At 50.8% G+C, this 23,153-nt stretch overlaps 1 protein-coding gene and 1 long non-coding RNA gene across 12 annotated transcripts in view; one reads left to right on the forward strand and one right to left on the reverse strand.

The window, feature by feature from the left end:
• Positions 1-1,277: 1,277 nt before the first annotated feature.
• Positions 1,278-23,153, reverse strand: part of PTP4A3 (protein tyrosine phosphatase 4A3) — a 162,075-nt gene continuing 140,199 nt past the window's right edge. For 10 of the 11 annotated variants that reach the window (XM_039522537.1, XM_039522540.1, XM_039522536.1 and 7 more), the window contains 3 exons: positions 14,628-14,758; positions 12,469-12,543; positions 1,278-10,538 (listed from right to left, as the gene is read on the reverse strand). In XM_039522537.1, the coding sequence (XP_039378471.1) occupies positions 10,421-10,538; positions 12,469-12,543; positions 14,628-14,758 (324 nt within the window). In that variant the 3' untranslated portion in view covers positions 1,278-10,420. The remainder of the gene's footprint in view (positions 10,539-12,468; positions 12,544-14,627; positions 14,759-23,153) is intronic. The other variant, XM_039522547.1, reaches the window with a different exon arrangement.
• On the forward strand, positions 20,090-21,354 carry LOC120397080. Its single transcript, XR_005593665.1, has 3 exons — positions 20,090-20,143; positions 20,586-20,761; positions 20,921-21,354. It is a non-coding gene; the product is annotated as an uncharacterized LOC120397080 (long non-coding RNA).

Genomic DNA, 23,153 nt, shown 5'->3' on the forward strand with positions numbered 1-23,153 from the left:
TAGTTTCTTCTTATCGGGCCTTACAGCAAATTTCAGGAAGATTCCAACATGCAGACAATAACTTTCCAGTTCTTTGCTGTCCGCCACCGAGACAAAGGACATAGAAAGCCAGGCTCGATCACCATAAAGGAGGGGTTGGTGGTAAGAAATGAGATGGAGGTGGGGTGGAGTGGGGCCTTCTAGGACAGGCCAAAAAGCACTGAACTGGGAGACCTGGATTCAATTCCTGCTTCTGCTACTAACCTGCAGTGTGATCTGGGCAAGGTCACTTCTCCTCTCTGGGCCTCTTTGTCCCTCCTCCCTTGTCTATTTGGGGTAGGGAACTAATTTTTAATAAGTGTCTCTCCAGCGCCTAGTAGGATGGAACCCTGATCTCTGAGTGAATCTCAGAGCCTGAGTCAACAGACTTGGGTTCCTGTGCTATGTAGACCTATGTTCCCCCTTAGCTGTGCGGCCACACAGATGCGCAGCAGCCTATTAAGCGCCGCATCGGTGCTCAGGGCTGCGGCGGGGACCTCCCATGGTCCCAACCCAGCCCTGGCTCAGACCTGCCACGGCTGGGGAGGTCCCTCTCCTGTGGCCCCAACTCCGGAGCTGCCGTGGTAGGGAGAGGCGCCTCTCCCCACCCAGGCCAGGTGCTGCTGAGGGGAGAGCAAGTTGAGGAGTCCTCCTCTCTCCGCACCATAGCCCTGAGGAAGCCTGCACCCCAATCCTTCATCCCTGGCTCCAGCCCAGAGCCCACCCCCCCACCCCAATCCTGTACCCCAGTCCTGAGCCCCTCATCCCCAGCCCCAGCCCAGAGCCTGCACCCCCACGCCCCTGCACCCTAACCCTGTCCCAGCCCTGAACCTCCTTCCACACTCCAAACCCTTCGGCCCCACCCCCACCACATGCATTTTGTTGTGCGCACTAATACAGAGGTGATGTGTCACATATCACCTCCATATTGGTGCACATAACAAAATTCATTCTGCACATGCATGCGAAAAATTAGAGGGAACACTGATTTAGACTTCAGGCTCTGAAGCTCACCCCCTCCCTAGGCTTCAGAGCCAAAGCTTCAGCCTGAGCCAGGACTACTTGGCGATTTTTAATGCAGTAGCCTGAGCCCTGTGAGTCTGAGTCTGTTGAGCCAGATTCTGAGACTTGCTGCCGCGTAGACGTCCTCTAAGCACTCCGCTGCCCCAACACAAGCCGTGCCTAATGTAACGCAGAGCACGTGAGCTGCAAAAGCACTACAGTGACAACTGAAGAAAAGTCCACAACACAATGTACAAAACAGTGAACCCTTTATTTTTATTTTGCTGTTGTTGCCGGAGGCAAAACTCCCTTAATCCACTTTAGGAATTTCATAAAAGTGATTACTAAAAGGCATACGATTTTACACAAGACATAAGTAAACAGACTTTTCTTTTAAAAAAGGTTATAAAGTGTCAAGATCCTATACCTCATCTGCATATCCCAAGTGATGTTGTCTGGTATAAAAGCACTGGATATAATAATTTAGCTATGGCTCAGACCAAAAAAGTCCTTGGGCTTAATCTACATACTACTAAGATTGCCCACGGAGATTAAAAGGAAAACTATACGCAGTTCTTTGTTGCAGAGAAAGAAACAGCCGGGAAATCAAGAGTTCTTCTGGGAGAATATTATCTAAAGTAAAGCAGAACACTTAAAAAACCCCTAAGAACGTTGGTTATATGCTTGAAAATGTGATGCCCCCTGTCCCATAGCCCTACACTGAGCAAAGACACCAGGCGAATTCTTGCCTCACCAGACAGTATCCAGAACAAGACCAAAAGCTGAAGCTGCCTATGGAGCCAAGTGGTTAGAAGCAAATGGGATAGAAGAACTTGTAAACTGCAGTTTTAAAAAGGATCTTCCTTTTGCTTCCCTGTGTCAGTTTTGAAAAATAAAGCAACTTAACCCTCATTTTGTTTGGACAGACGAGCCTCTGCCTCTTCCCAAACTGGCTAATGGTAATAACTCTGTTGCTGAAAGCTCCTTCAGCCCAAGTATGGTGGTGGTGGCTTTATCTCAAAACCCGTAATATAATTTACCAATAACACAATCTTTAAATAGGTAGAAACAAACCTCAGTTCAAAAGGTGGCCATTTACACAGGTATTTCACACTCCTCACCACTGTCACCTTTCAGTATTTTCTATTTTTTTTAAATCACAAAGCACCGAGAACAGAAGGGAAAACATGATCATTTTAAGCCAAAACATTGTAACGCACACAGAGGAAATGACCCCCTCCCCCCAGGTTAATATTTCCCACCCCCACTCAAGCTCAGTTAGACAATTCCTCTCCTTCATGAATAGCACAAAGCTGCTTCAGATGCTGGTCAGAGAGTGTCTGTTTATAGCGATCACGCCGAATGCTAGGGTTTGGCACAGTGTCAGCGCTAGGAATTCAAATATTTACGAGAATTCATTTTAAAGGGAAGGGAAGAAGGATATTGTCTATGGTGCCTACAGCTCAGTCTGTGCCTTTTTTTGGCTTCCCTATGATAGACAAAGGAGACATGAAATGTTTATTTCTCCAGCTGTTTGTTTTTTATTTGTAACATTCGGAACGTCAATCAGGTTTTGCCCTAGTTTTGCTGGAAGGATCCAGAGCAGTGGGTCAGGGATGATCGTGATGCCCTGGCGACTTCAAAGGGAGGGGAAGGATAGCTCAGTGGTTTGAGCATTGGCCTGCTAAACCCAGGGTTGTGAGCTCAGTCCTTGAGGGGGGGCACTGAGGGATCTGGGGTTTAAAAAAAACAAAACAAAAAAACTATCTGGGGATTGTTCCTGCTTTGAGCAGGGGGTTGGACTAGATGATCTCCTGAGGTCCCTTCCAACCCTGATAGTCTATGAATTAAGGACAATTCTTTAACTAGGAGTTCTCTTCTTCCAAGCATTTGATATAAACAAAGGTTAGCAAAACCAAACACAAATACAAATCACTTCCACCATGCAGCAAGCCTCATTTCGTGGTTACGATGCCTCCAGTATCTGAAACCTGCTTGCTTTCTAATTGTCTGGGAACCTCCCAGGAAGAAAGGGTGGACAAAGCAGGAAAAATCCTAACACCTCAGGCCTTTTCTGTTGCCTTTTAAAACACTTTGTGGCCAAGCTGTTCAGAAATGGGTACCTCAAGTCCGGCTCCTATGTCCAGAGTGAAAGCACTCGGCACCCAGCAGCTCCCCATGAACACGGTGAGAGGATGGCTGCTCTGCCCTTCTGAAAAAACAGGCCCTTCATTTTAGCTGCTTAAAAATGGGCTTAGGAACCTCACTTTAGACACCCACATTTGGAAATCTTGGACCACAAAGTACAAAAAGGCACAAAGCTGTTTTTCCCCTGTGCGACTGCCGAAATGCCACGTGTGCGAGAGGCAAGGCAAAGACTGTCCAGCTTTGAATCAAGCCACTGAAATGATAAAGCAATGTCATGGGTGAGGAGAAATCGCAGATCCTCTCATCTGTTCCTTTTTGGGGGCGTGTGGGGGGAGATATTGCTCTGGTTGACTGTCAAACTGCCGCTGCTAGCCAGAAATGGTGGCAAATGTTAGAGATAAACAGGAAAATCTGAGCACTTTTTCTGCTTTATTTTGTTAGCCCCATCAAGACAATCCTAACCACAGGCTTTAAAACTGCATCTTTAAGACTCCATCATCCCTTTTCTGTACGCGTATTCCCCCCCCACCCCCACCCCCAGCTCTGCTCCACTCAATCGCTCTCACTTGTAAGTAACGACTGTGCAGGCGCAAAGATTTCCTCCGAGAACTTCTATTGGACAGACACTTCTTAACCAGCTGTGAGTCCGAGACACAAGAACCCTCCCCGCTCCCTGACCAAAACCATCGGTGTCTCATACACAGAACTACACCCTTAGCAAAAGGAGGTAATAAGTTCCGTCCCAGGAGAGAGGTGTCCATCAAAAACCAATTACAGCAGCTAAGGGGGGCATGGTTTTGCAGTGACCTGGAAAACTGGTCACCATTTTAACACAAAGAGGCCTTCAGAGAGAGTTCATAATACCAATCTTCAAAGCAAAGCGGAGACATCAGTCTCCTGTCCCCTCAGTTCTACATGCTCCATGACGTCAATGGAATTGATTCTGATTTATCCTGCGACTTGTCCCCATCCAAAGAAAGAGAACACCCCCCCCCCGAGTTCAGATCACACCCACCGCGACAGACAAGAGCCACTTGTTTCAATCTCTGAACTCTACCTGGGGGTGGTGGCGCAAAGGGGGTCTGAACCAGGCTGAGCTCTCACACTCCCCCCGAGGAACGGAGCAGATCTGAACCCATTGCCACTCAGTGCAATCCCGTGCCACCGATCCACACTGAACGCTCGTGACGATGCACATCCCTGCTCACGCTGGGCTGCATCGCCTTTATCCTGAGGGTTAGGGTCAGGAGGGGAGGGCGAGAAGGGACCTCATGCCAGCAGGGTGCTGATATAGAAACATTTCCACAAGTGCAAAGGAGTGCGCAGCATTGGCGGCACCCTCAAGCCGCCGTTGATCAGCCATGGACCTGGCTTCCATTTGGGAGGCTGAAAGCTCTGCGGTGCAGTATTCTCGCAGGCCCGTCGTGTGATGGAAAAGAGGCTTTATCAGCAGGGTACACGGATTGTACTAGAACAGCAACATGGCTGCAGCCTGCTGTGATCTGGGGGTGTATTGTGTCACTCCAGGCATTTTGGCCAAGAGGAACTGGGGCCATCAGTGTGGCTGGGCCGAGCATCCTCCCACTGCTGTTGGACCAGAGCGGCGCTGATGCGGGTTACAGCAGCTGAACTCTGCAGCCCTCTAAAAGGAACTCATGATACATCCATGATGATCTCTGTTCCTGTCCCAACTCTGCCAAGGGCTCCACGTGTAGGGCACGATCCTGCTGCCACTGACTGCAACAGCATTTTGTGATTGACACCTTTCTCCTCCATCCCTCCCCGTCCCCTGTCCCCATCTTGCTGGCTTCTTGCTCAGGTGAAACGTGCTAGCAAAGTGGACTGGAGGAGAAACGCAAAGGAAGTTCATGGGAGCTGGGTGGGCGTCCCACAGAGAGCAGGGAAAGGGCTGGATGGAGATGCATCTTCTCCTAGGACATGGTGCAGAAGTTAGGAGAACCTGCAATCACAGTGCAAATCCCCAGTGGCGACAGCATCTTTTGTGAACGCCTGCAAATAAACACTACAGGAGTAAACCAGAGAGAAACGGAGCATCCAATCTGGATCAGTTAAGCACCAAACTTAATCCCCTCTGGGCTACTGCTGCCGCAGGTCTGTCCCACCTCTAACCTCTCCGAGACGCAGCAACACACTACTCCCTCCTAGCCCGGGCGGATTTGTAGAGCCCCTGCTAATGTCACGTTAAACCAAGATGGGGATTTCTGTGCCTTGGACTCTGAAATCTTGGGAGAACCACCGTGGATGTCGCCATGTAAATTTAAGGAGCTCCTTTGCATGGAGACTGTATCCCCTAGCATGGAGGATTCTGGCAGCAAATCGAAGACAGGGCTGGCGAGAGAGCTCTTACCCTATGCTATCTAGACAGACAGTATCTCAGGGTCATCTCACTTCCATCTAAAGGCAGTGACCTTGTGTGGGATTCCTGCCAAGATCCAGAGGCGGAGGAAAGACGAGCTGCTGGCACAGAAACACAGCGCTGCTCTGGGGCATTGCTCAGTGTGGTGCACACCCGAGGTCATCATGGTCTCCCAGCAGCCGGAGGAACAACGCTACTAACCAACCCCCTAGGATTGGCCTCAGCGTGAGCATTCTGTGAAGTGGTGGCGTTTGGGGTGGATGAGAGGCAGCACTAGAGACGGTTTCCGAATAAGTCACGCAGCCTGGAGCCATTAAACCTACACCGGCTCCTTTGCAGATGCCTGCAGAACCTATACAGCCTTCTTTACGAGATCAGAGGTGAAGCTACAGGAGGGGCTGGTGACTGTGTTTTTAGGGGCCCAGAATTTGAGACTTGAAATGGTGCCTGATGCTCAGCACTTTTTGAAAGTCAAGGCCCCTTTAAGGCAGCTCCGGTTGGGCACCCCAAAAATGGAGGCACTCAAAATCACTCGGCATTGTTGATCATCTGGGCCCATCCACGCGAATAGGTTCTGGCCAACGTCGCTATTATTGACAAGGAGCAGATGAAATCAGCATTTGTCATCCCCATTCATGATCCCCACGGGATATCAATGGAAGATGCTACGACGACGAGTTACAATCACAAATTATGCCGAGGGGCAGAGTCCTTTCCATTCACGGCTTTGTGCTTGACCAGCGCGGCGGGTGAGTGGGCTACATTTCCAACTCGGGATGCAATAAGCATGAACAACTAGGGCTGGCTTCCGCGGAAGGAAGGTTTTGCACTGGGGTGTGGATAACCTCTCCTCATTTCTGTGTGTTCTGCTCAGGAGGAGGGAAGTTTATATTCTTCTTTCCCTTGGCGCGGCCGTCCAGCCCCGGTTCCTCGACAGACGAGCTGCAGTGCCCGGCGGTGCTTAGAAATGGAGCCGATGAGAGAAGAAAGGCCAGAGGATTCGTGGAAGGCAAATATGTTCCATTTTTCATCTGTTAAAAATGTGTTTTCTTCTTGCAAGGGCAGGAATTAACAAGCATATTATGGTGGGTGTTTAAATACATCACTTCTGCCACTGGAGAGCCGCCCCATAAGCATGCCCAGTGGTGTTCATGATGTAATTGTCGCCATGTGTTCACACACACCCATGCTCCCGTGTGCCTGCATTAAGGATTTCACTGGGGGGAGGGTGTGTGCAGGGTCAATGGATTGCTCTGGTGTGGAGCACGTCAAGGCAGACTCTAAAGCCGAAGCCAGGCCTGACTCCGAGGGGGAGTTTGAAGCATGCCCAGGGAACATGTCACCTTGCAGGCTGTTTTGCTTGGCGTTCTTCTGGCATCAGTGCCTCTTTCTAGACTGGAGGGCGCCATCTTTACTGCTGGCTGCAGTAGAGGTAGTGGGCCGGGCTGGGGAAGATGAACTGCTGAGTCCACCCAAGCTTCGAATGCTCGACACGGAGGCGCCTGCTTGCAGAGATCCTGAGCTGGGACCCAGCCGAGGTCAAAGCCGATAGCGCTGACAAACTGGGAAGCATACAGCAGTGCACGGGGCGGGGGGGAGGGCCATTCGTCCGTTTACCCCCAAGCCTGCCCCCAACGTTAGAGGGGCCAGTGGAAGAGGCAGGACCTCTCCTCTCAGACCGACCCATACAGAAGGATCAAGCTGGCGCGGCACCGCTGAAGCCGCGTTCACACTGGGCCAGCACGTTCCATTCTCCACCGCACAGCGGGGAGGGCGGAAATCGGCCATCTTCCATGTCACATGGCTTTAAACAACAGGGGGCATCCGCGGGCAGTACAAAGTATCCTTGGCAGTGCCTGGGCATGCTCAGATAGCGACTCAGGACAGCTGCGGGGTGGAGAACTCCCCATCGCTAGGTTCACCGGAGCCCCAAAGGAGAGTGGGTGCAGTAGTGAGCCAGAGACCCCGCGGATGGTGTTCCTGCATCTCCCTCCCCCACACACACTCCTTGCACTGCAGATTCATCTGCCACAAGGGAAAGGTGGCTGCTCCCCTCTGCCCCGTTTTAAACAATCACCAGTTCCTGGCTATTGTGGGGCTGGCCGGCTCATGGCAGAACCTGGAACAGCCAGGGGGCTGGGAAGGAGGGAAAAACCCTTCCCTGGGGCTGCCTCTCTGAGAAGTGCCACTGAAATCCCTTTAGAGACCCCGCTCCCCAATCGGCTAGGGGTTAGGGAAGAGCAAGCCGGCAGCGGGCGGTTTCTGAGACTGGCTCCTTTCTGGGCTCGGAGAAATGCACAGTCACAGGGAGGAGCAATGGCATGGGTCGGCGAAGCAACGGGGGCCCTATTCTCCCTGATACAGAAGGGAGCCAGGTAGAGAAAGGAAGACTCCCAGGGGTTTCCAAGCTGCTCTCCCGCCCCATGCCCACAGGGGAGCACTGCACTCCCCGGGCCCAGGGGCACTGGGGCAGAAGCAAGCGGCATCGGTTTGGATGTGTCCATCTCACCTGCCCCCTTCCAAACAGAGCCGGCTGCCCACATGAATCTCCCCTTTCTTCAGGTGCAGGCTCCCCTCCGCACACGGGGCAGGAGAGCCCTTAGAAATGGACGCAGGATTTGGAGGAAGAGTTTCTTAATCCTTCCCCACTACAGGACCTGCATGCAAGAGACTGACCCTTCCTAGCCCCTCTCCAAACCTAGGACCCCAGTGGCTTTCACGCAGATTAGCCAGGGAAGTTTCCGGGAGGACACCCCCCACGTAGCTAACACTCAATGGCCACTCGGCGCTTTGCTATCCATCCTCCCAGCCCCCTCATCTCCTCTCTCGGGACACGGAGACACATACACGTGACATGATGTGCGCAAGCCACAGGGGAAGTGTACGGTGGAGCTGGGATTGTGGGCACTTGCCATGTGCTCTGCTGCAGCACCCATTCTCATCATCACCAAGGAGCACATTAAACATCTTCTTCCCATTTTGTAAAGCTTGTGCATTTAATAAAGAGGTCAGAGGTGACAGGACACACGTGGGCAGTGCTCTAGGGAAGGGACGCGTGGCCGACACCTGAAGTCCAGGAGACCTGCCATCCGTTCTCGCCTCGATTCCTGAGGAAGGGGTAAGACAGAAGAGTAGTGCCCAGTCCCCGGTCCCCCTACAGATCTGGGCATCTCTGCCACAGCAGTGTTCTCCTGAAGTCACCGCTTCGCCGGACTGGCCTCCTCCTGTAACCAAGGTGCTCCCCTCTCCTGGGTAACACACTTATCCAGGCCATGTGTACCAAGGGAGCCCTTTCCCCAACCCACCGGGGTAGCCCAGGGTTACAGCTGCAGCCATCTGGAGAGAACCCAACATCAATGATATTTCCCCAAGGGCAGTGGTACCTAACCCCAGCCACGGGTCATGGCCAAAGGTGAATGTCACTGCAGAGCACCGCGGAGGGCTGGCTACCTGAACAGGAAGCTGCTGCTGCAGCAGACGCTGTGCCACGGGGAAGATCAGACCCAGTCAGAAGGGAAAAGATGACAAATTTCAAGAGAACTATCACCACCCGTCCCCTTGTGCTCCTCCGGGGTTCACTTGGTGTAGGAAGCTGCTCAGTCTTCCAGCCAGACGGCGGCTTTCAAGGTGAAACAAGCAGATCCTGGCTAGTTACACTAACGCTGAGCCAGACGGGAAACTCCTACGATCCAAGAATGCGACTGAAACGTCCCATACTCCCAATCCCCTCACACGCTACGCCTCTGTGACATCAAATTGCCGGGCTGCCCCTTCTCTCTCCCTGTCAGCCCCAGCACCAACCCAGTCCTGGAGTCTCTATTTGGAGGTTGTGAATATGCTCTGGGATGCATCTATCTAACACCTGGCTAGCGTCCACACCTAAGCCCCTTTCCTCCCAGCTAGAAGACCCTTTACTGGCCCCAGCAACGCGCTCCCCTTCCAATCCCACCCGCCCTCCCCAGTGTACAACCCACTCCCCCAAAAGACCATTTGATTTCAGAAGGAGCAAAGGAACTCTAGGGGCAGGTTCTTTTCAGGCAAAGGAGAGAGGTGGCTGGGAGGGGGAAGAAAGCCCTTGAAATCTGAACGAACCGAGTTCTCTGTTGGAGAGTGACGTTCCCAGGGGACACACGGGGGATGTTCGGTGCAGGGCTGGAATTCAGTCAGTGTATGTAACAGCGCCGTCTCCTCCCTCAACAACACCCTGCCCCGAGTGACTGACTGGAGCAAACTCCAGGGAACTAAAACAAGCCACTTGCCCTTGATTCTATGTGCCCCGCTGGGACGTGTAACATTACGGCCCTAACGAAGAGCAGCACAGAGAGAAGGGAGGGGGAAGAACGTCTGTGACCAGTGGGGAAACCCAACCTCAGAGCACATCCTAACCCCCGATCCAGCAAACCCAGTGCAAGGGGCTGGCCCGATGCGTATGTGACACAGTGCCAGACTGCGGCTGTCACACACCAGGCAGCAGGCAAATTCTCTGGATTTCTCCCTCCCACAACCCATCCCCGGGGCAGCGCAGCCTGGACAGATCTCTTCCTGCAGTTGGGTTCAGTGCAAAGAATTCAGATCCACTCAAGCTCCGCCTGCAGCTGAGGAAAGGGTGAGGAGGGGGAAGGGAGATTTTGGGGAGGGCGGGGGGAAATGATGGGCTAATTCTTTGTCCATTAAAACCCGGAGTGAGATGCCGAACCATCTTCTCTCCTCGGCCTTAGCTGGCCAGGGGTGCAGCGATTCTTTAAAAGAGAGAGTGCCCCATGTACAAGGAAAGGTCAGTGCCACTTTGTCCAAGCTCCCCGCAACGCCACCGTCCGACCCTGCGTGCCCCCGTGTGTGTGTCCGTGCGTGTGTTTTGGCAAGAGGTTGCTGAGGTTACATGATGCAGCATCTGTTCTTGTGGTTGTGAGGGTCCTTGAATCGGAGTCTCTGCTTTGGCCGGTATTTTTCCAAGTACATTAGCTGCTTGCTGTTGATGGCTCCTCTGCGCTTCCTGGAACACAAAGAGAAAGCCATGAGTGCTCCCGGGCCGAGGAGCGTCCCAGAACCAGCCCTGCACTCCGGCACTCATCTCTCCGTGTCCACGCAGCAGAACCCCGAAAGACTAACAGGGCCCATGGCCAGCAAGTGGCTGTAGAGGCTCTGGGGGAAACATCATGCACCTCACAGGCTGGGAGTTCAAAGCCAGAGAGGTCCCTGCTCAATTAGTGAAGCCAGAGGGCTTGTTCCTACAAGCCGCATTTCTCCCCTGTCCTCCCTCTCGCACTCAGCTGTGCAGCAATCCAGCTTTGACGGCAGGAGGCCTGCGTGTCTGCACCCGTGCTAACCCTGTTACCTGGGGAGTCAAGAAATATGGGATGGAGCAAACTCCTGCAGGCTGATGTTATGCAGAGAGAAATGTAGGCTGAACAGTGCCCTAGCAAGGAGATCTGTTAGGCTCTGGATTAGCCTCTCCCAGGGAAATGGTGGGAACCTCTTGGCTCTGGGGCATTTAAAACTGGACTAATATCGATAACAGACTCTGGAGAACGTGCAGCTGGGCTGGCTCCGCTAACTGGCTCTTCTATTCCTAGTCCCCGATTTACTCCTCCCATTTTGAATTGCTCTGTTCTACACACACAACGAAACCTTTCCAATGAAAATGGAGTGCGCCCGAAGGAGGAGCCTGAGCAGAAATAGCGGAGTGGGACTCCTCATCTGGGGCAGGAACTGGGGATCAGACCATAGACAAAGATTGATGTACTTGGTGTTCATGGAAAACCCTCCTGCAGTCATAGCTGGTGTCAGAGAAAGGGGAAAGAGAGAGTAATCCCCATATTTGCAGTCCTAAATAGGAGCCGCAGGGCATGGAGCAGAATATATTATGAAGACTAGATTGGGATTGTAGAAGAATATAGAAACGGTGGCTAACAGCAAGTATCAGCTATGAGAAAGGATGTCTATTATAGCCTAGGCTGACTTATGACCAACAGAATGGTCAAGAGTTCTTCCAGTGGAGATCCCAGGATCCAAGAACGCCGGAGATCCGTACAGCCCTCCCCACTGCCCCCTCCCCAGAACTGCAAACTGGCAAAACAGAAACCTCTGTCATGAAAAAAACCAACCAACCAACCAGTCACAGCACGTGCGAGTCTGGTAAACTTCTTACACACACACACCATGCATGACACTCGCTGCTTTCTGCGCCTGCCTTCTGATTAAGATGATTGTTGGTCTAGAAATCAACTTTTCCACTCGGCTCCTTCCTTCCTTCCTTTTTAGCATTTAGTTATTTCACTGCCCAGGACCTCTGCAATCTTTCTTTCATTTACCGAGTAGCTGTCAATGCAGCAGAGCTGAAGGCTCAGCTCTTTGCCTGGGGGATCCTAGCTCTGCTAATGAACTGCTCAGGACTCCAGAATGAAGTCTGCATTAATAGGTCACTAGGAGTTTAGCAGACTAATTATTCCCTGATCCCTCTGGCCCACAACCACCAACATAGCTGGGGAAACAGCAACTGATGATGAGCAGCAAAAAAAGTAGGCTGGGTCTGCTCAGCTCTGGCTACCGATTCACACACACAGACTCCTGACAGACAGATAGACCCACGGAGCACAGGGCAGCCAGGGGGGAAAAGCAAACAACCCTCTCTCTGTGCAGCCAACAGGCCTGTGAGACTCGTTTTCTCCATCTCCCATCAGTTCGGGGGAGGATAAAGCAAGTATCTGAAGGTTATTTCACCCTGCTCAGAGGAGTTCACAAATTCATGCTGTCCCGGCCCCCGGGTGCGGCTCTGAAACAGGACTTGCCTGTCTCGTAAGCGCCAGCGATTTATTCCCGGGGCACCGGCGTGGAGCAGCAAGAGCACCGGGTCACTCTGGATATTTTATGCTGTCGATTTGCTGCTTGGCACACAGTGGAGGGGTTTATTACAGGCCACTTACTGTCTGATGAACTGAATGGCGTCTTCATACTTCATCCCGCTCTCAATCAGAGCCAGGGCTACGAGAACAGGAGCTCTGGAAAGTAATGGAGAGAGGACTCACTTCCTGCTTTAATTAAAGAAATGCCAGCAGCGATATGAGCCTTTAACCAAAAAACACCCCAAAACTCTTTCCAAACCGACTGTAATCACATCCACAATCCCCCCACGCTAAACCCACAGCACCACAAACGCACACACAAAATCAACAGTGGCTCAGGTTATACAGCACACAGAGATCATACAGAAACAGACACTCTTGCATCCAGCTTCTCTTACAATAGGTTCCCAGAGCAAATCCCAGCAGCACCATTATAATGGCGTGTTCACTGCCACTTCCCACCATATAAACTCTGGTTTTCAGGCCTTGTTATTTGGCCAAAAAATTAACTCGAGATTGGAGGTCTGAAGCGCAGCGTATCCAAGCCCATAGAAATTATGCTCCTTTTAAAGCAAGGAGGATAAAATAAAGAGAGGACAGAGTTTACAGCTGTCTACTGCTCTCCCTATAAAACACAGCTTTGATTTCAGAGGAATTTGGCAAATGATTTGCAAGTAGATTAATAAAGGATAAAAACAAAAATACCCAAACCAGACCGAAGTGGACTAGATACTAAGTGTCTGAAAAGTGGCTTCTAGTTTTAACAGGGGGGAGATTTTACAAGCCACATTTACATGACAGACCTTAATAAAACCTACATCGTTGTGACACTCCAGTACGTGCGTGATAGAGGATTCCAAGAGCATATTAAAAGCTGTTGCAGATGATTGTGTGACAACCTGCACTTGGATTCCTGCTTTGTTTCGGGGGAGATTGCGGGGGCGGGGGAGGTGGTTAAACCAAAAGAGAGATTAGTTCCCAGGCAGGGACCAGGATTGAGAAGCCTTGCAAGGGAATGACAGATCACACCTCTAAATACAGGGAAGAGGTATAAAGTCACCACTCTCGTTAGCCTGCCCAGGTCGTTAATTTATGTGGTGCCGGCCTTTCCTTCCCCAGGTGCCTTAAAGGGCTTTAATAGCCACGGAGTGAGCAAAAAGAACAGCCGTTCTGCACTCTACCCGGTCAGACCATGGGGTGTTGGGCTGTGATTTCCAAAGCCATCTCACGGGTTCAAATGCCCAATTCCTGTTAAAGCCAGGTGGGTGACAGATGGGTGTATCTGTTTAGCCAAAACTGAGAACCCAGGCAGAGCCTGTGGGTATGGTCAAGTCCCACTGAGGGGAAGCCAAGCTCAAAGAGCCCAGCCGCGGTGAGCGATCTCTCATCATGGCGACTCGTAGGCGGAGCTCAGAAGAGTCCCACCCCTTTCCCCTGTCTCCACTATCCAGTCTGCGCCCCCCCATGCTTCAGCACAAGTTTAAATCCCAGGGACTGCAATGGGATGTACCTCAGCGGTTTGCTGAATCAGGATCCTAATCCGCTTCAGCTGAGGACTGCTCATTAACACCCACACCCACCGCCACCCTGCTGGGTCTGGCCACAGCTGCTTTAGGTAACCTGGGTGAGGCCCAGCTGCTCCCCAGGGATGCTCTCTGGATCACACCTCCCCCCTTAAAGAGAGGCTGTCGAGTTGAAATCCAGGGTGTTTAAAACAGACCCCTAAGGAGTTAAGATCTCTCCCACTGTTGTGTGCAGTGTCGTTGTAGCCGTGTTGGGTCCCAGGAGATTAGCGAGACAGGATGGGGGAGGTCAGATCTTTTAGTGGCTCAACTTCTGTTCAATAAAAGATGTGACCTCCCCCACCTCGTCTCTCTAACCTGGCCTGGCTTCTCCGGTCAGCGCCAGAACTTTTACACTCCCATTGTCTTGTGAAAAGAGTTCCACCCCCTGCCTGTGCGGCTGCATGGAAGACCCTTCCCCAAACAAGGGTCTTGTTAATACAGAGACCAAGGCGAGTCGCAGCCTAAGCACAGCCTGACGATAGGAACAGCCCTGCCAACTGCACAAAGGAAGAGCAGGGAAAAAGAGGGAGAATTTACCTTCCCCGAGCTGCAGAGGACTTAGCAGTCACTTGTGACAGGAGATGTCTCCCTTTAACAAGATATTTAAACCTAGCTGTCCTTCCTCTGAGACCTACCCCCAGGGCAGCTCCTAGCTCCTTTCCAGCCCTCACTTACCGGCCCAGGCCAGCCACACAATGAACAGCCACGCAGCAGCCAGGGTCTTCGCAGAACTTTGTTTTCAGCAAGTTGAGCCAGTCTTCCACTATTTTGCTGGGAGGAGGAGCGCCGTCATCAAAGGGCCAGTCCTAATGGAAAGGCGGGGGGGAAGGGAGGGAGCAGTTAGCGAAAGGTACATAAAGTCCGAATCTTACGAACCAACACCGAGAGAGGAAGGCACTTGAAGCTTCCCCCAATCTCCAGTTTCCCCAGGGCTGAATTTCTAAAGCACAGCATCCTCCGAACCACAGAAGGAGCCCCATGATCCGGAGATGCTTCACCTCTCTCTGTGACTGGCTTTGCTCAGCGGTACGACAGACGCATTGCTATGGATTACTACTCGACAGTATGACCTAGTGGACAGAGCACTGGACTGGGACTCAGGCGAATTGGGTTCTATACCTAGCTCTGCCCCTGACCTGCTGGGTGACCTTGGGAGAGTCACCTCCGTGACTCAGTTTCCCCACCTGTAAAACAGGGATAATGATACTGAGCTCCTTTGTAAAGCACATGGAGATCTACTCCAGAGAAGGGCTGGGTCAGAGCTAGCTAAGATTATTTCTACCCTCGCAGGGGTGGGGCTGTGCAGCTCGTATTCACATGCTCTGAGATCCTTGGGTGAGCTGCTGTAAATATTTAGCAGTAAAAGCCACACGCAGCCAACAAGGGGGATCCTGAATTTCTTAGCAAGTTAAGCCGTAAGGAAGCCTTCCCCGCCGGGGTAACTTTACAGCACTGACCAAAGAAGGTAACAACGTCGCTTTCAAAGGTTCATTTCTAGGGTACGGCTCCATCTCCAAGTCTTATTGCTTCAGCTAGAGCGAGCGGCCAAGCTCCTGCCTCCATAAACTCGAAACACATGTGGGGTTTGGCAGTTGTTGCAGTTCACATGTTTGAGCTGAGTGTGGGTGGGAGCAGTAACTGCTGGCTCAGATGCTGCCAGCTACAGCCACAGGGAGTGGGAACTCGGAGGAAAACAGACTTCCTTCCCGAGCCAACTTCCGAAAGGCCCCCTCAGCCCGACCACCGAAAGAGAGCCTACGAGCTGGCCTGTGTCCCAGAGACTGACACCCATCAAAGTGCAATTAAGCCACCAGTGAAAGGCCAGCCCTGCCCTCTTTGGGAAAAGGGCGTGTAAGGTAAAAAGGACAGTAAAGCTAAGAGGCTTCTCACCACAAGGGAGATGGATACAGATAGTGAAACCACAATATTGCCTTGTTTAACTTGAAACAAGCACTCCCTGTCCCTACCCCCCACTGCCCGTTCCTGGCTAAACAAAGGAGTTGGCAGATTCAATCTGCTTTGCAGGACTCCGTGGTGCAGATGCGACGGCTTCTAGAATTAGCGTGGGCTTAAACATCCGGCTCGGACGCTGAAATAAAGAAGCCCAGCAGACAACACACAGGCTGCGACGCAGAGGAGCAACGAAGCCACGGCCTCCCCATTCCACCATGCCTCAAGCAGCCACTGAGTGCAGCTGACAAGTAATTGATCGACATGTCAATAGTCTATGGACTTTGGGAGATCAGGTTACAGCCGGGGGGCCAAACCGCTACTGATTTCAGACACCCAGCTTGACGCACCTGAAAGAGGCTCGATTTTTGAGGGCCGAGAACTCAACCTTCCCCGGAAGACAGGCCTCTCTAATGCCTAAAGTTTGGCACCAAACATTGAGGCCAGCCAAAATCACGACTCCTTCACGGGACATGGAATGGGCAGTCTGCGTTGCCCCATAAGGCATCAGACTAGACATAAGGTGTACACTGCTAACGGTGACGCCTTCAACCATAGGAACAGCTTACCTAGGACGTGATCTCAGCCTCTTGAAGTCTTTCTAAGGCCATGCAATGTCAGTTGTGGGAGGGGAGCCTGCAATATAACAGGCGGCTGAGGGCGAGGACGAGTGAGGCAGGATGGGAGGATGTTGTAGCATAGACTGCTTGTAGCCAACTCGTTTCTCTGTAAGTGACACAGCACACCTAACTTCCCGACACACCATGGCCCCCCTCACCTGGGTCGGGGTCATCCCTGGCATGTGTCTGCCCTGTCCCCGTCGCCATTTCTTCACCTGTCTCAGTCACCCTGAACTGAGCCGAGTGAAAAGCCCTTGGTCTTGGCTCTCACCAGATCCTGCCTGTTGCAGGCACGTGCCCAGGGCCAGAGTCTGTTTAGAGATTCCTAGAGGATAAAGCCGGAAAGCGAGCGTTCTGATGACCGAGTCTGACCCAAGTGTAACTGAATTAAAGCTTTAGCTGAGTCTAAACCTCACCATCAGCAGGAAGGTTTAGAAGCACACTTCCCAAGAGATTTACAGTGCAGTCCCACTCTCCAAAGAGATGGGGTGGCTGAGAATTGCAGAAATGACTAGTTATTTTGGGGTGCCCAACTTCAAGCAACTTAAAGGGTTCATAAAGTGCCAACCCTCTGGCCATCAGGCCCCGATGAAGCATCTCAAGTCACGCACCCAAAACAAGCAGCCACTTTTGAAAAGGAGGATGCACAGGTTTCAACAAAGGCGAAAGAGGAGGACAGTGGGGGTGCAGAGACGTGACTGAGGCCCCGAGTTGGCCTGCAGAACCTTGACTCCTTGATATGCAAGGAGAAGAGAATCCAATTTGATTCAGCAGTTGTCTAAACGCAAGTTTGCACTGGTTTAGTTGTACGAGTGCGAACCTACGTGGATGCTTCTTTTTGGTTCAGAGTAGCCTATTTTGGTCTAGCCGAAATCTGTTTCTAACTGACAAGTTAAACTGAAATAAACCTAGCTTATCTCAAAGTCAGAGTGTCCACACAATCTTTTGCACTGATTTAAGTTAAATAGGTTTAAAAGGGAGCATACCTTTAGGTGAACTGGCTGGCTATAGACAAGCCCTCAGAGTCCTGAATATGTTTGCAAGGCTGCTGGGTGTTTTGCTTGTAAATTATTCCTACACAATACATGGGGAAACTCCAGAATGATATTTTGCCGAGTCGTATTTCAAAGCAGAGTGGCACTGAATCCATCAGGCCAAAAGCACAACAGGCTGGGGAATTTTATGAACACAGCACTGTGTGTTCAAATAAAGCAACGTGTGGCAGATTTTCTTAAAACATTTTGACTTTTAAAAGGAGCCTCTAGTAGTTAAAAACCCAGGCGGTGCTTCCAAACAAAAACTTGCCCCCAAATGTTCAGAGACTTCGTAACAGATTTTACTGCAGACCAAACATTGGCGGAAGTCTGTTCTGCAGCGAACTTGACTCACAAAAGCCCTGACCCTGAAAAGACTTACAGCCATGCATATAACTTGAACTCAATGCAGCTGCTCACATGTTTAACTTAAAAGCACGTGAACTGATGGAGTTTAGCCCAGCTTCGTTCACTCTGCTATTTGCCACATCCCCTTTGTCATTTTCTCCCCCCTTTCTGAAGTATTTATTTCCTTTGCTCTTTCACCAACTCTGGTTTCACTTGTACTAAACTATTTTATACACTATCCACAGCTTGGCATTTCTCTTTTCATTTGTTCATTCTATTTTGCTTTCATGCCACTGCTTATTTTTTCCTTTAGTCTTTTTCTTCATATTCAGTTGTATTCCTTCAATCTGATGGAGTTTTTTCCCCTTCACTAAAAGTTTCTAAATAAACTTTTCTTAAACTGTTGTTTTGTTTTTTTCCCTCGAGGCTGGGGGAACCCACACACACCAACAATTTTTCATGGTAAGTTCCGTTTTCAACAACAGGCCAAGTTTCTTCAATATGTTCTAATCAGATCCTTCATTAGAGAGCTCCAGTATAAAGTCAAAGCCGATGGGAAGACGATGTGTTGACCTATATGAAATATACATGCCTCAGAGGGTCTATGTATAGTGTAATAACTTCATCCTGGTGGACTGGTCTATACGGAAGGGGATGGGTGACCAGTCTAGAGAGGCATCGTGCTCCAGTGGTCAGTAAAATGGGCTGGAGTCAGGAGATTTGGAATCTATTCCCAGCTCTGCCAGTGACCTGCTGCATGATCCCAGCAAGTCACTTCGCCTCTTTCCCCTCCAGCCCTTGTCTACCGAGCCTGAAAGCTCTTTGGGGAAGGGTCTGCATCTTGCACAATGGGGCCCTGATGTCTGGTGGGCCCTCTAGGTGCTAGTGTCATACAAATAGAATGTAATATAGCTACTTCTGGGGTAGTGGGACACTAAGGGCTGTAATGTACGAAGAGCAGAGTTCAGAAACATCACACTGTGCCGACGCAACGCTGCAAATGCAAACGACATACAGTGCAGCGCAGAAAGAATATACGTGGGTGTTAATGCCTTGTGCTGAAGGCATCGCTGGTATAAGATGATAAAAAACCCTTGAGGCTTTTTTGTTTGTTTAAATCAACGACGCCATTTCAATTACTCACTAGGCATTGCTGGAGAATTGGTGCTGTGTGCATTAGGGGATCCTGCTGCCTGAGTCATCCCATCTTTTGTGGAGGGTTGCTGTGCACCTTGAAAGCACTTTGCCTCCTCACCATGCTGAGGAAGCTGAAGTTCAGGGATGGATAGTGACCATGGTGCATAACTGATTAGGCTGTTAAGTGCTTTGGGGTTAGAACTAGTAAGTGTCAATCATACTCATTGGGCTTTAGAAAATTGGGGATATTGGACTGAAAAGCACTTAGCCTCTTGCAGGAAGTCTGTACACGTCCTCAATCTGTACAGCACATGGGAGCATCCCACACCTCCTGGGAATCACAGAATATCAGGGTGGGAAGGGACTTCAGGAGGTATCTAGTCCAGCCCCCTGCTCAACGCAGGACCAATCCCCAACTATGATTCTGTGATTATTATTAACCCCGTGATGCGATTAGAACGTTGTGTGCGGAGCTCACAGGGGGCCTGAAAAAGCCTGAGATGTACTGGCACCTTCTATCTTGCTGGAGAAAGGTTCCCAACATTCCCTGCCACATCTCTCCTCCAAAAGAGAATCAAAAGCTGTTTAAACTCCTCCTGCATGCCTGACATGCAGAGCGTCACAGCGGGCGAGCTAGCAGAACAAAGATTTCTGCTCTTTCCGAGAGAAACCCAGTAATCTCAAACCACAAACAGGTTTGCATTGTGCAGCGCAGGGACTGGGTCTGACCAGCGCATTAGCCTCATTGCACGGCCTAGTAATCACTGCATCCGAATCCGACCCAGAACCAAAGCACACTGCAATTAAGCAGTGTGACCGATCCAGGCCAGCTGGGAACAGCAGAGTAGTAGAAGGGAGATCTACTGGCCACTGGAGAAGCAGTTTTCTGTTCCCTGAGTGACCAGAGCAGGGGCTGCTCCAGGCTAATGAGAACACCTGACTCCAATTAACCTGCTAAGAGTCAGGTGAGGCTGTTAAGCACCTGATTCTAATTAAGGCCCCTCTGATGCTATAAAAGGGCTCACTCCAGTCAGGCCAGGGAGCCAGAGGAGAGGAAGTGCGTGCAAGGAACAGGGAGCAAGAGGTGTGCAAGAAACTGAGAGTGAGTAGGCATCCTGCTGGAGGACTGAGAAGTACAAGCGTTATCAGACACCAGGAGGAAGGTCCTGTGGTGAGGCTACAGAAGGTGTTTGGAGGAGGCCATGGGGAAGTAGCCCAGGGAGTTGTAGCTGTCACGCAGCTGTTCCAGGAGGCACTATAGACAGCTGCAGTCCACAGAGCCCTGGGCTGGAACCCGGAGTAGAGGGCGGGCCCAGGTTCCCCCCAAACCTCCCAACTCCTGATCAGACACAGGAGGAATTGACCTGGACTGTGGGTTCTCCCAGAGGGGAAGGTCTCTGGGCTGTTCCCTGACCCACATGGCGAATCTCTGAGGCGAACAAATCTGCCAATAAGCGCAGGACCCACCAAGATAAAGGAGGAACTTTGTCACGCTATATATGAGGCAAGTTACATTCAACACTGTCCTCTGCCTTCCACACCAGGGATGGTGGAATCTCTCCGTGGTGCAGACCAGTAACAGACACACACAGGCTATAGTGGAGCAGAAATGAACTGAGTTAGAGCGTATACGGTGGGGAACAGGGACCGAACGCTGCACAACAGCTGCTGCTGATGTGAACTTTGTCTGCTATACCAGCGAGACCCAAGGAAGCCCAGGGTATGAAGCTGCCTTTTCTAATTCAAGATTTATGATTTGGGGAAACTATTTTATAATTAAAAAGTGATAAATGACACCCAAAGATACCCCTTTCTCAGTCTCCCCAGCTCCTCCTGGTTTTACTGCTAAATCCCTCTTTTGCCCTCAATTCTGGTTTAGAAGCTGACTGAGTGGCTGCTTCCAAGCTCCGAGTCATAAAGCTCACTGCTTATCGCCTCTCCTGAGACCGTGCTCCTGAGACACACGCTACCCCAGTCCTGGTCTCCACAGGCCAGCCAAAGGGTCACCACATGCAGCTGTGATTCCCTCAGATGCGCAAGTGCAACCTGTGAGGATCAGGAGTCCTGGCATGAGACGCTCCAGTCACCTTGGATGAAGATGGAGTAGGACACGCCAAGACCTGTCATCTTGCCAGTCACATCTGTGTGCTCCTTGCCATCTGCTTTGTTTTAAGTAAGCCAGGCGTGAAGCCTTCACGCTAGCCACTAATACGGCTCTTGGCTGTCAGTGTCACAGGTGGGGAACAACGTTCCCTCTAATTTTTTCCATCCACGTGCGGAATGACTTTTGTTATGTGCACCATATCGGCGGAATGTACGCCACCAGTAGAAACAAAAAACCTACATATCGTGTATATTTTTAAAAAGTTTCCACAGGGATGATTACTCCAGCCAGGGCAGGTTAGGCATTTTAGAACTCACTACTCCAAGTATTAAATTTAAGCGTAAGAGAAAATTAAAAATTATGAAAGAATTACATTACAGAGAATATATGTGCATTGTAAAAAGTACAAAGACGTAACAACAACAATACAAGTATGTGTTGGGAGGCAAGTGTGAAAGACAGAGACAATGAGAGAGAGAGAGAGAGAGAGGGGCAGAAAGACACACACACCGACGGACAGACATGCTGCCACCTTTGGCAGACCGGCCCTCACCAGTCTGAAGCCTGCTTGTTCAGACACAGCAGCAGATTCCAACAAGCTCCCTCGGTCTTGAGCCCTATTATGTCCCCGGCACCCTGCTCTGTGGAGATGGAGTATAGGGCAGAGGGGGGACCCCCTGACATCAGCGCCACCCCTCCCCGCTCTGCACAGCAAGCAGGTTGTTTCCGGGAGCAGCATGGCAGTGTGGGGAGGGGCATCTGAAGCACGCAGCACGTGATAGACTGCTGGGCGGCCATGTAGCTTAGGGGGAACTTAGGTGAGGAACAGAACCCTTTGCATGTGCTCACTCTCTTTTACACACACACACACACACACACTCTCTCTCTCTCTCTCTCCACCCAACGTGCTTCCATAACTCAGCGAGAGCTACCATTTGTCCTGGAGAGAGTTCATCCTAGTGCTCTTATTGTTTCAAGCACTCAACTGAGAAAGAGAATTTAATAGATGACCTGGCAAAGAGACCTGTCAGAACTCTGGCGTGTTCCTCTCATGCCTGACCTCATCTTCAATTATTTATGATTAAAGACACAGCCTAGGCATTTAGAAGATCTATGAACGTTTTTTGCTGACTGACTGTCTTGAGTACTCTCTAGCTGCATCATGCAACTGCTGAGACAGCAAAAAAATAAAGCACAATTTACATACCCTCTGGATGAGATAATACTAGCGGGTAACATGAGCAGCTTAGCTTGTGTCACGCCCTGAGGAATGGAACCTTTAAAATCCTGGATGCTTTATGGCTCCCAGTGGGGGTCGTATTAATACTATCCCCACTCAACTTGATTGTGCCTTCTTCCCTTTCCCAATTTTGAGTATGGGGCCCCCCCTGGCACCAATCTGCAGTCTGAATTGCGTTTATTTCAGTAGGACATTGGGTGTTACCAATGGTGAGCTATAGGAGAGGCCAGATCTGCCAGGAATATCATCAACTCACAGGACAGAGGTGACCGTCCGCATTTGAAGAAGTGGCCTCTACAACTGGGTACTCAGTGTCTGAGTGCTCAACATGAGACGCCCGTGGCTTGGATTCTCAGAGTGGCTGTTGACTGCTAAGGCCAAATAAAACCAACTGAAGTAGTGGGCACTCAGTACCTTTAACCAAACCTACGTGCCAGCGTTTCCAGTTGGATTCCAAAACTGCCAGGACCGAGTATGGCCAACTCTCAACACCTTTGGGAATCCTCGCACGCTGTCTGTGAGCATTGGGCCTGCCGCGAAGGCCCCTGGATCTAAGCAGGTACCAAACTGAATAGCTTCAATCATAATGACCTCAACTAGAAAAACAGGCTTGTAATAAGAACCACAGATGGGGCTGATCCAAGCTCCCATTACCCTGCATAACAAGGCTGTTTCCCAAAATCCCAGATCTGAACACCCACAACGTTTGGGAACTAAAAAGGCCATGCAAACTTTGCATCTCAAATCCCTATCTGGAGGGAAAAATAA

The sequence above is a fragment of the Mauremys reevesii genome, linkage group 2, assembly GCF_016161935.1.
Source record: "Mauremys reevesii isolate NIE-2019 linkage group 2, ASM1616193v1, whole genome shotgun sequence".
Lineage (NCBI taxonomy): Eukaryota > Metazoa > Chordata > Testudines > Geoemydidae > Mauremys > Mauremys reevesii.